The sequence below is a fragment of the Asterias rubens genome, chromosome 8 (assembly GCF_902459465.1).
Source record: "Asterias rubens chromosome 8, eAstRub1.3, whole genome shotgun sequence".
NCBI classification, from domain to species: Eukaryota; Metazoa; Echinodermata; class Asteroidea; order Forcipulatida; family Asteriidae; genus Asterias; species Asterias rubens.
The window spans coordinates 15,508,385-15,521,027 of record NC_047069.1 but is presented as its reverse complement, the minus strand read 5'-3'; the positions used below and the strand labels follow the sequence as shown (position 1 = coordinate 15,521,027).

The following is a 12,643-nucleotide window of genomic DNA, read 5'->3' as shown; positions in this document are numbered from 1 at the left end:
GATTGACGCACAATGCGTATAGTTGGACTATTTTTGAGACTGTATCAGGCGATGAATGCCACGCCCTTTCAAAAATTTAAAAAAAGTGTGAATCTTGTAAAAAAAAAATGTGGCAAGTTAGATTTTAATATTGCTTGATCACAAGTTACCAGTTAAATTTTAATTCCTCAGACTATACAGACAGTTGCTATGTCACATAAATCAGGGCAAGCTTTTGCGTAGTTACGTAAGAGAGGCAAACACTGTATTACACAATTTTTAATGAATATGGCACAAGGGTACCAGGCAGTTTGCTCATATGGAGGCTGCTATACAAGCTTGCCCCGAACCATTTGACGTAACTGTCTATAGTCTGAGAAAATCAAATGTGTTGTTGTCATTTAGCTTTTGAGAAAGACTCTGCTAGGGTCGAAGGGCCATATCATTAACTATTTTTAGCATTTATGTCATAGGTCCTTTTGGTTGGTAAGCAGTTTGCAAAACCTAATTCTATTTTCAAATTAAAATGTAAGTGGTAACTTGTGATTAAGCATGTCATTGTGTCAGACTGTTATCCGATCTAACTCTCCTGGGCCCAATTTCATAGAGCTGCTAAGCAAAGAAATTTGCTTAGCATGAATTTCTTCCTTGATAAAAACAGGAATACCAAACAAATGTCCCTTTGTTGCATATTGCTTGTTACTGTTATTCAGCCGTTGTTGGCTTAAATCCTGAAAATCATGTGGAAATTTGGCTGGTAATCCTGTTTTTATCAAGGCAAAAATGTCATGCTAAGCAAATTGTTGTGCTTAGCACTCTATGAAATTAGGCCCCGTCTTGTGGATACTCACATCGGCACTGTCTGCTCCCGTCTTGGCCTTTTTCTCCTCGTGGTTGGCGAGGAACTGTTTGAGAGAGCCATTAAGCCAAGGTCCTAGAACAGGCTTCTCACCAGACCGGTCAATGTCGTAGCCACTTCCTGGGCCAAAACGGGTCACAAGGCTAGACTTGTAGTTGTCAAGATCCAAGCCTATAATATGAAAGATAAAGACAACTAATCACACAAAAATAGTGAGTAATACGAATGACTGATACAGACAGAGAAAGTTGTCAAGCTAACACAGGGATAATGTTTGCATAATTTAAAAAAATGCACACATGAATGCTATGCATTTTTTCTGTACGTTACCAACTGAATACAAAAAAAATCATCTACTATATTCAGCTCAAATGTAAAAATAAATAACGTACAAATCAAATTGAAAACAGTCAATGATTTCTTACAATCCAATAATTTTTACAATCAATGAATTAATACAATACAAATTTTAAAATCAGTATATTTTATTAAAATATTCCAGAGCTCATACATTGTAATCAACTCAGTTGTCAAGATAAATACCATTCAAGACAAACCGGAAACAACCAACAAATTCTTAAAATTGTAGATGGTAAATGATCAGAGAAACATATTTTAATTTATATGAGGCCAGTCTTATTTGCAGGTGTGAGGAAGCTTTCTAAGATGATCTTGGGAGGATTGATTATTGTGCGGTCAATGTGGGTATTAAAGGAAGATGACGTCTTCTCACACCACATCCGTTCACAGTCTGCATCACACTTGAATTATTTCTCGCTAATCCTTTTATGTTCTTCCTTTTTAAATTTTCTGATCATAGCATTCCGCCGCCTAACAAACACTAGACTTATCATTTTTGGAAAAGTAGCTTAAAGGAACACGTTGCCTTGGATCGGTCGAGTTGGTCTTTGAAAAGCGTTTGTAACCATTTGTTATAAAATGCATATGGATAGAAAGATGTTGTAAAAGTAGAATACAGTGATCCACACAAACATGCCTCGAAATGTTTTCCTTTTACCTCGTCGACTAACACGGTGGCCGATTTATGGGAGTCAAATTTTTGACTCCCATAAATGGCCGACCATGTTAGTTCGCACAGTAAATGTAAACCACGCAATTTCGAGGTAAATTTGTGTGGATCATTGTATTCTACTTTTAAAACATCTTTCCAACCATGTGCATTTTATAACAAATGGTTACAAACGCTTTTTTATTGACCAACTAGTCCGATCCAAGGAAACGTGTTCCTTTAAAATAATTTTGTTTGAACACAGAGGTTCAGATGCAATGTATCTATTTGCAGTAACTCTCTTTTGAGTAGCATATTTTAGTAGTGTTGTCAGTGTTAGAACAAACACTACTCATAGAGATTTACACATGGTGCCAACTGCAAACCTTACCTAATATTACTCGTACCATGCAAAGTTTGAAATCATAAAAGTACATGTATCTATTTGGATTTGACTTAAGAAAAACATTTCAGTTTTCAAATGAAAAAAATTTAACAACAATGAAATTGGTAAGAAGAATTAATAAGCCTAGTTATAATTTAAGGTCAACATTAATAGGAGATGAGGTTGGCCGAGTGGTTTCTTTCCGTGCCTTTTCATCTCAGTGGACCCTGGTTCAAATCCCACTTCAAACCAGAGCCTTGCATGAGTGGATTGGGTTTTCAGTCCCTCCCTAATTGTATGTTTCTTTTCTGCCACATCCAAAACAAGACATGTCTTCATAATTCTATTCGTCCTAGTGCTAACTGTGCTGTTGGATGTTCAATAAATAATTAATAAATGTAATACATTTACATCTATTTCATTGTGCCAAAAATTACAGACAAACCTAATTGAAGGTTCATGTTATATCAATATTTCACAAAATTTATTTAAAAGTGAACATAAAAATAAAAAATCTGACAAAACATTTTGCAGTTAGAAAACTGATGTACAGGTAACTATATTTCAATTCCTCATGGCCATATTGGCATCCCATCCTCAGCTGGTACGGTCAGTAGAGACACGAGGAGAGGATGCTAGGATACAAGTTGATATACACAGCCTAGTCAGAGGGAGTAGCTAAGATACCTGCGTCATTCTTCCCCAATGAATCATACTTAAAATCCCACCTGAGATCCCCTCCGATAGATCTGCATCAATCTTGACCGTGACTGGGGATTGATGGGGAAGGCAGGCAGCTTCTTATGCTGCTCCTGGATCTCATCATGTTACGGTGAGTTTATATTTCTTTAAAGTATTTTGAGAATTTCAATTTACATGTACTAGTGCTCAAGCCTCGAAATAAACCACGACATCCACAGCAATCACCTTGGCGCCCTTATAAATGCTGTTTCAGGATCTCATCATGTTACAGTGAGTTTGTATTTCACTTCAGTATATTTAGAATCTAAATTTACATGTAGGCCTACTAGTACTAGTGCTCAAGCCTCGAAATAACCCACGACATCCACATCAAATGCCTTGGTGCCCTTACAGTATGCTGTTTCAGGATCTCATCATGTTATGGTGAGTTTGTATTCTTGGAAGTATTTTGAGAATTTCAATTTACATGTGCTCATCGGACCTCAAAATAACCCACAGCACCCACAGCAATCACCTTGGTGCCCTTATAAATGCTGTTTCTGGATCTTATCATGTTACGGTGAGTTTGTATTCTTGGAAGTATTTTGAGAATTTAATATTACATGTACTAGTGCTCATCAAGTCTCAAAGTAACCCATGGCACCCACAGCAATCGCCTTGGTGCCCTTACATGTGTGCTGCTTATATTTTGAGAATTTAAATTTAGTACTACTAGTGCTAGATCTTGATAATGATAATAATAGTAACACAGTATAGTAAACACAAACGTCTCAACAGTAAATAAATTAAACAAGCATACCGTCAATGATGGTTGTAATTTATTAACTAGAAGTTACTTAGTAAATTTGATAACATCAACATAGGGAAGGAAGTATAATGTTTAAACTAGGGCATCCACGTTCAAATTCAGTTTTGTGATCCACTCATTTTCCAATAAAAAGAGTCCTTATGAAAAAGCGGGAAACATTTTAAGTCTCTAACCTCAGAGGTTAAAGTGGTGTGTTATGTGTTTGATACTGTGTGTTTTTTTGTCACAATACAAAAGTGTTTGATGGCACCATTTTACAATATACTGTGGTTGTACAATTTTGTAGAAAATTTTCAGTTCATTTTCAAATTCTGATGACAAACAATCGAAACAGCACTGAATTTGAGTTTATGGCTGGCACAGAAATTCCTTTTTGGAACGTAAAGTACAAATACAGACACATTTTTTGTTGCTGTCCGATGATGTATTAATGTTTCAAATTTCGAAATTGTGCACCATTTTATCGTGAGGTATGAGACTTAAACATTTTCCCTACTTCCATGAGAACCCAATCTATTGGAAAATGATTGCATCACAAAACTCAGTTTAAAGACACTGGACACTATTGGTAATTGTCATACTTGGTGTATCTCAACATATGCATAAAATAACAAACCTGTGAAAATTTGAGCTCAATTGGTCATCGAAGTTGCGAGATATCAATGAAAGAAAAAACACCCTGGTCACACGAAGTTGTGTGCTTTCAGATGCTTGATTTCGAGACCTCAAATTCTAAACTTGAGGTTAAAACTACGTTACTTCAGAGGGAGACGTTTTCCACAATGTTTTATACTATCAACCTCTCCCCATTACTCATTACCAAGTAAGGTTTCATGCTAATGATTATTTTGAGTAATTACCAATAGTGTCTGCCTTTAAACAATAGAGCCCATCTTTAAAACTGCCTACATGGTTTGACAAGTGTTGAAGTAACCTCCTCATGCAATGCCAAACAACCTGATGGCATTTGTAAAGTAAGTGAAACTGTACAAGTCTACTATCCCTAAGAAATTCTAAAGTGCCTAAGAAAATGCTTGCATTGATCAGCTTTCTAAAGTAAAGAAAATTGGCTTTAGTCTCGGGGTGAAACCTAAGAGAGTAAATGAGTCAGCGAGACAGTGAGAAAGCAGTTGGTCACAACATCTTCCGTTACCAAAAGAGTATCACTATCATACTACCATTTGCTAAGACATGAATGTGTAAAGTCATACCAGCACTGTTCCAATTTGATTGATCATAACCCAGATTAAATCACAGCGTCCCCCCCCCATCCCTCAGGCCGAGCAAATATTTTCTAGGGTAAATGATTTTGACGAATATTTGAAGTAAATTGAGATTTAAATATCGGCCTGGAGATGTACAGAGTGGCTTCATGCAAAGCTTAATGTAATAGCATGGATTATACAGTTTATGAATCATGCTTAATTTAATTCATGGCGTCTGCATAATGCACTTATTAGGCAGCCGGTATTTAACAGGCGGCAACACGCGACCGAATACTTCTAGAAAATCTCACGTGATGATGACATTAAGCTAAGGTAACAACTGATCCTTATGGGGGATTAAAACTTTGCTAGGCTCCTTGTTAGAAAAGATAAATCCAGACTTTACATCATACAATCTCCTGATTTTATCACATTAACTTATTTATTTTTGCCCCAAGTCAGACCAAAAGTTAACAGGGTTGTAGCTAGACCAGTTTTAGTGGTGGGCAATAATGCTGAATTATGGGCCATTATTGCTGAAGTGGGGCCAGGTTTCCAAACTGTTCCCGTTCGTTATGGGGCCATGCAATAAGTTGAATGGTCTTTTGATTGTGTTCTTTCTCTGTGACATTTGATACTCCTTATCATGAGCTGTACTGACAGGGACTGAGATCAATGCACAGTGCAGTGGACAATGAAATCTGTGCTGGGCAGCACAATGTATTTTGCTCTGAGTGCTGGGCAAAAACTGTGAGTCCTGGGCCACCTTGGCTACAACACTGACCGGCACTATTGAATTAGCAATGTGACCAACATTGACATTTTAAGGGAAGGTGTACGTTTGGTAATCATTCTTAAAATTAATGGCAATAAAAACTTTTGGTTAGAAGCCTACAGTAGCTTTCGACAGTAACAGACATTTTGAGAAATGTGTTAAATAATGCTGTTTTTATCTCCCAAAATTTGAATCTGCATAGAGTTAAAGGAACACGTTGCCTTGGATCGGTCGAGTTGGTCTTTGAAAAGCATTTGTAACCGTCTTTAATAAAATGCATATGACTAGAAAGATATTTTAAAAGTAGAATATAATGATCCACACAAGTATCACTTGAAATTGCGTGGTTTTCCTTTTACCTCATCGACAAACACGGTCGGCCATTTATGGTCAAAATTTTGACTCCCATAAATGGCCGACCGTGTTAGTTCGCAAAGTAAAAGGAAATTTGTGTGGATCGTTGTATTCTACTTTTAAAACATCTTTCCAACCATATGCATTTTATAATAAATGGTTACAAACACTTTTTATAGACCAACTCGCCCGATCCAAGGCAATCCAATCCAACGATTCAAAAAACCAAAGGTAATGTTATGGACGAGCTGCCCTTTTCAGCTATCGCCCAAGGGATCGAATGTCATCACAGTATGCTTGTCTTTAAAGAAAAATAAGATCAAATCCGTAGGTTGGATATCTTACAATGAGACTTCTTTGCCGCAACGCAGCATAGGTAGCCTTCTTAATATCAAACTAACCATTCTTGAAGAAATCTATGACTAACTATAGATCAATAAATAGCTCCAATGTAATTAAAACTGCATTGACAACAGGAGATTGCCTTTGCGAAGAGCTGAAGCAATGCTAATTTAAGACCACGGATGTGGTATGAAACATAGCAAGTCAAAGTCAAATCCGTTTACTCACTTCAATTTACGATAATTGCCTAATTGCAATTACTGGCTAAGTGTTAAGTGTACACAGTCAAACACAAACAATGTACTTAATTATAACTCCGTTTTACCCAACTACATGTGCATATATAATGAAGCTGAGCTAATATTGATCAATGTACTGGCGACATGGCTAGAGCAAACTTGGTTGACCACAAGTCATCAGTCGAGTAAATTTACAAGTAATTTTTTCTGACTAAGTTTACGGAACAGACTAGTCAGTATTGTGTTACATGAGACTAAGCTACTCAAAACCTTCTGTGAGGAATGCTGTCAGTTTGTTTAAGATGGAGAAATTACAGAGAAAATTTGTGCAACTGTGTTGTCGGGTAAAACAAATACCATGAATCATTTTTGTATCTGGCGGGGCCACCAGGATCTGGGTGCTTTTGATACATATCTTGACCTGATGCTTCATGGAGGCAACAGGGACAATTGCCACGTTGCCCCTCTGGTCATTGGTACCTCATTAAAGAGAAACCAATTCTACGGGAACAATTTTTTCTTTAATGAATTTGGTATATATAATAATAAGGTCAAGCTTTCAGGAGCATTAGGAAATTTTAAAACATCGTATGGCTACATCTAAACAAAATATTGCTGGTTTCTTTAGCAAGTAGACACTGATTGCAGCCTTAAATTTCACAGGTGACTTTACTGTATCATTCCCTACAATTTTCCCAACAATCTATAGGACCATACCTTTAAACTCCTTACTCTATATCAAAGCCCTAAATTCACAAGATCTGAAATCCAAAACCCGGCGGCTCTTCTGAACCATACAAATTCAATTTTCCTTCATCCTGCTAATTCTCGAAAGGACCATGTCCATGTGTAACCTACACAGATAGTGACCCTGCATATCTCAAGATCAGCACCTGGATTCCTATGGAAATGTACAACTTGCGCATGGTGACACATTAAAAACACGAAAACTACACGTATATCATAGCCATTTGATCTTGAGACAACGAACATTAATGCGATGTCCCCCAGGCATTTTTCATCTTCCCCCACCGTGAAATTCTTACATCCGGTAACGGCATAACATCCATCACGCTGGATTTTCTTTTTTCCTCTCTCCATCTCCCTCTCTCTTATGATTCATATTTCCTCCTCTGATACATTGCGGCAGTCCCTTTGGCGTCTCGCACAGAAACAACTACTTTATATTCCGGAAGGTGAGCCTCACATGTCGTGATGCATTAGTGGATGGATGGTAGGGTGGGTAAGGCCTGTAAACGTACCCTTGGGGAACACTGTGTTGTCATACATGGCACGTTTCAAAGGGATCAATATCATGGATGACATTTGAAAAAATCACATCTAGATTCTATTTCAATTCACAACAGCAATTCAAAATTAAGGACTAAAATTATTGTAATTTAATTAAAACAATGTTAGCCTTCGAAAAAAACTCTGCTAGGGTCAAAATGTCAGGCCAGTAACTATTTTTTTCATTAAAAAAAAAAAAAAAACTCCAAAAGTTTGTAAACTTAAAAAAGAAACAAAATTGTAAAGTGATAAAATACTAAACAAACAAACAAATAATAGCCAAAAACAGTTAGAACTTGATAGCACAAAATGCATCGTTCAAAAAAGAAACCGACTATTTATGAAATTGAGACAATGATCTGCTCCTTACCTTTGCTTTCTACCAATGACTGAAGGAGAGCGCACCCCTGATCAGCAAAGCCACTCAGCGATCCAGTTGGAAGCTTATAGAAAGGGCAGTGACCCTCGGGAATGAATTCTGGCTTGTCATGTTTGGCCACGATTGCATTTAGATCGTCCTGGTTGTACACCCAATGGATGGGCAGACCTGCATTGAAGAATAGGAGAAATGACAATTTAGGAATGGTTGAAAGGTAAATCAAGATGAGTTGTGTTTACAGGCACAATATTTGGTTCTTGAAAAAAAAATAGGACCATTTTGTTGAACACAAGGGCTGACCTACATGTACTAATGGTATTGCTTTATGGGGAATTTCAGGCTTTTTAATTGCAATTTTCTTACTTTTCCAAGGGATAAAAAATAAAATAAAAATCAGGCTGAAATAGGAAAAATATTGAGCCTGTGTATGATTGCATTATGGAAACCTAATGCCGTATAAATGTCTGAAGGAGAGCGGAGAAGAGGGAGCACATGCCCCGGGCACTAATTAAGGAGAGAGCCAAACAGGCCAATGTTTAGTTGTTTTTTTTTTATTTAAAAAAAAAAACAATTCTGGGTGGGGGGGTTGTAAGTAGTTTGTGAATACAGGTTTGGTAATCACTAACTTCTCAAAATAATTGAAGGGTTTTCAGAGAACAAATGTTATGTTAACACATCGTCATTAATGTTAGAAATCAGCTGTTGAATTGAGATTTTTTTTAAAGGTTTTTTTTAAAGATACATTTTTTATATATGACTAGGTTTCAGAGGGACATTACTCACAGAAAAAAGGGTTCTAGAATGAACTTCACATTTGTAAGCTTTCAGACAAAAATTAAACAATGTTTTTAAGTCTTACAAATCCTTTATTTATACATGTCAGCCTAACGCCTTTAAGCACAAAATGTAACAGATGTCAGTCAGCTGGCATTTCGGCAATTTGCACAGAAATGGAATCAATGTTTTATACCCTCGGTTTATCGGTTTAAAACGAATGTTCGTCATGTCTTTCTCAGAAGATATGAATCATTTTCTCGAGGCGACAGATAACCAAGCAGAAGGTATTAAAGCGTGGATTTACATTATTCACGCCCGAATGCACAATGCATTAATCCGAAAACATGACAATAATAATGAATCACATCCTCCCACACCCGATTGTAACAAGACCATCTTTTTGAGCAACCACTTTAAGTTTGATAGAGTTTCTTTTTTGAACCCTTCGCCCCCGAGCAGCGACAGACATTTGTCATTGTTAATCGAGGCGAACTCGCCTATCGACAGAACGAGAGTACGTTTGTTCAACCTGTGATGGCATCATATGATGAAGCAGCTGTCTTAATATCAAGTCAAATAACCCGGCTGCTAAGACGTCTGCCAAGACGGAGCCAAGCAGTGTCACACTTTATCAAGACAGAGACGATATTGATAAAAACAGATAATGTAATTTGTGGTTTTTGTCTAAAGACGACGATGTGTAACCGCATCTTAAAATGATATTTTATTTAAACAGACGTCTCTGATGATATATTTATGAGAAAGTCAATTGTCAGGGAATCTTTTTTGTTTTCACTGTTCCATAAAATCACCATTAAGAAGGACTGTCCTCCCTTGTCCTAAAAAATATGTTAAAAAAGTGTGAATTAGGTGGACTTCTTTGATGATATATTCATGACAAGGTCAATTGTCAACGGATCTGTTTGTTTGTTTCACTGTCTCAACAAATCACAGTTAAGAAGAGCTGTTCTTGACGTCAACAAACACAATTTGTACATTAGCCATGCATTCATGAGATCATGTTCAATATATAATTCTAAGTAATGGACTTGATGATTAAGGAAAATAAATGTTGATCAAGGGGAGTGGGCCTGCAATGTCGGTGTCATACGAAAATCTGTCCGCCGGAGATTCTGTCCTTGTATGGGAAATGAATATGGGCTGAAGAAGGAGGTCTTCAATGCTGTCATTGCTAGAACAAATAAAATAGATATTTGATATGGGTCCATCTTTGCTTGGTGGAAACTTCTGGAATTTGAAGAAGAAGAAAAATAAGGACCTTAAAGTGCCTCTTTAAGATATATTCCTTCTACATACACACTCAGTTAAAGGAGTGTTATTTATTACTATTAATGAAATTATTTGGCATGACTGACTGTGTTTATTTAAACTTACATAACTACTTCAAATGTTATGTTAACCCGCGAATGAGAACGACCCTGATACAGTAAAAAAAACATCCAACAATTACATAAACGCTGACACAACTATCTGTCCTGTTAATTAAGTTAGTAATATTGCCTTTGCATGTATGCGGCAATTAAATAATCTGATCAGAATCAGTGAAGAAGAAGATTTAAGGAAAATGCACACTCGGTAAGAAAGGCGATAGTGTTAGAGGAGGAGACGGCCTTCTTAAATCTACTGACATTCTTTGCTGTCAGTAAATGCTGCAACCTCTGTTCATTCTGCGGCAAGCATTTAGTTGTGAACATACTTTGTAAGTTTGTACTAATAAGGTATTATATACCGGATTATGGATACAAAAACCTAGTGTTTAATTTTACTCTAAAGCTGTAAGTTCATACAAGTACCATTTTTTGTGTTTGAAACATTTACATCTAAAATGAAGTCGTATTTAAGAAAACTATCTGAATTCTCAAAACGGGTCCACCTTTTGAAATAAAATTTTCACAGACTTGTTTGAAACTACTGTATAGGATTGAAATAAACACCAAAGGTATACTTTGCGTTTTAAATCAAACAGTCCCAAAACCAAAGGTTGATTTTTCCTTTAAAATATATAGAAAGACTCTTTTAGGATTGAAACGTCCGGCCATAAACATAGTGGTAATCACGAAATACTTCTTCCTGGTGATGACACATCTACGTTATCATCCAATCAGCTGTTTACATTAAGACACGTAATAAGACGTGCCTGCATCGCTTAGACACATTAAAAGAAGTGCCCGCATCCCTGATCCCATCACTGATAACAAACCACCCTACCAGGGGATGGGGAATGATTATTTCAATATGATCCAGTATTCAGTTGGTGACTAATCTCAAGATTAATCCACTGAAAGCTTTTATTCCTACTCAGGGCCTGACAAGATCTTGCATAATGTTGCGCTTTTACTTTTTGTAATTAAATTTGATTAGTTCAACATTTTCCATTTGTCTACATCAGTTACTGAGTAGGATCCCTATAAAAAGTGCACAAATACAATAATGATTGCATGTATAGTCTTGTACAGAACATGTATCTACCAATAAGGTGCTTGAACAGATAGAAAAATATTTAAACATGTTTTTGTCACCAACATAATAAAAACAACCTAAATACCATTTCATACAAATAACATAATTGGTAATTATAAAAGAGGCCCGATTTTCAGAGAAAAAAATGTACTGATATTGTTTTCACTGAACAAATTTTGGCAGAGTAAGCTTTTCACAAGTAGCATTACCCATTGTTATTAAAAATTAACACTTCGCTAAAAATATTAATACATTTCTTCAGCAATTTTAAACAGATTGCATCATTCCTCAGGCCGTAAGTGGAGTGATTAAATCTCACAAAGTTTTGTTTGTATCACATAATTAATTAAACATATAAAATTCCCCTTTTTCTCAGTATGGTTTTAGTGCAACATCAAACAAATCAGTGCAGTAATATTTCCTAAATAGTTGAGTCTACAGTAAAGATTACCACTTTCCACTATACCCTTCTTTCAACATGTACCCACGATTACTCACTGACACAAAAAAGAACAAAAAAGTCCTGCGGTGACAAGTCAGCGGCGTGAAACAAGGTTTTCCAGAGATGCCGCCACCAAGTCAAGTTTAACGATGACTCATCGCATTTGTTTAATGTACTCCCTCCAGGACAGAGAATTTATGATGCGAGATAAATTTTGCCGCCGTCGCCGCCGAGCGGGCTGAGAACTTGTAATTGAGAGCAGCAGGACTCTCAGATTGCATGAAGCAGCTTCCATGAGAAACATTCAAAGCAGTCAAATAAACATTTTTTTTATTTTAACTGCTCGGAGAAAAAGCGACCAAGAGATACATTGTCTCAGCCTGTGGGATTTTATGGGCAAGATGCGATACATTAAAATGTCAAAGTCGTGATTTATTTATAGCGAGAGTTTTTTTATCTGTAGAGCATAACCTAAAACCTGATATAGCCATTTTTGTTGATGATTTCTTTACTGGTAAAGAAACACAATATTCACACGTGAACAAGTTTGCACGTGAAGATCAAGACACTGCCATAGTTTCTTGTGCCCTTATTTGCGCCAGGGATTAAGAAGGGAA

The 12,643-nt window shown here is 36.6% G+C and overlaps 1 protein-coding gene across 1 annotated transcript in view; it reads right to left on the bottom strand.

The window, feature by feature from the left end:
* The window catches only part of LOC117293446 (crystallin J1A-like), a 39,754-nt gene that overhangs the window by 12,650 nt on the left and 14,461 nt on the right, over positions 1 to 12,643 (bottom strand). The window contains exons 3-4 of the mRNA XM_033775782.1: positions 8,318 to 8,494; positions 831 to 1,009 (exon numbers count right to left, since the gene is read on the bottom strand). Coding sequence (XP_033631673.1) covers positions 831 to 1,009; positions 8,318 to 8,494 — 356 coding nt within the window. The remainder of the gene's footprint in view (positions 1 to 830; positions 1,010 to 8,317; positions 8,495 to 12,643) is intronic.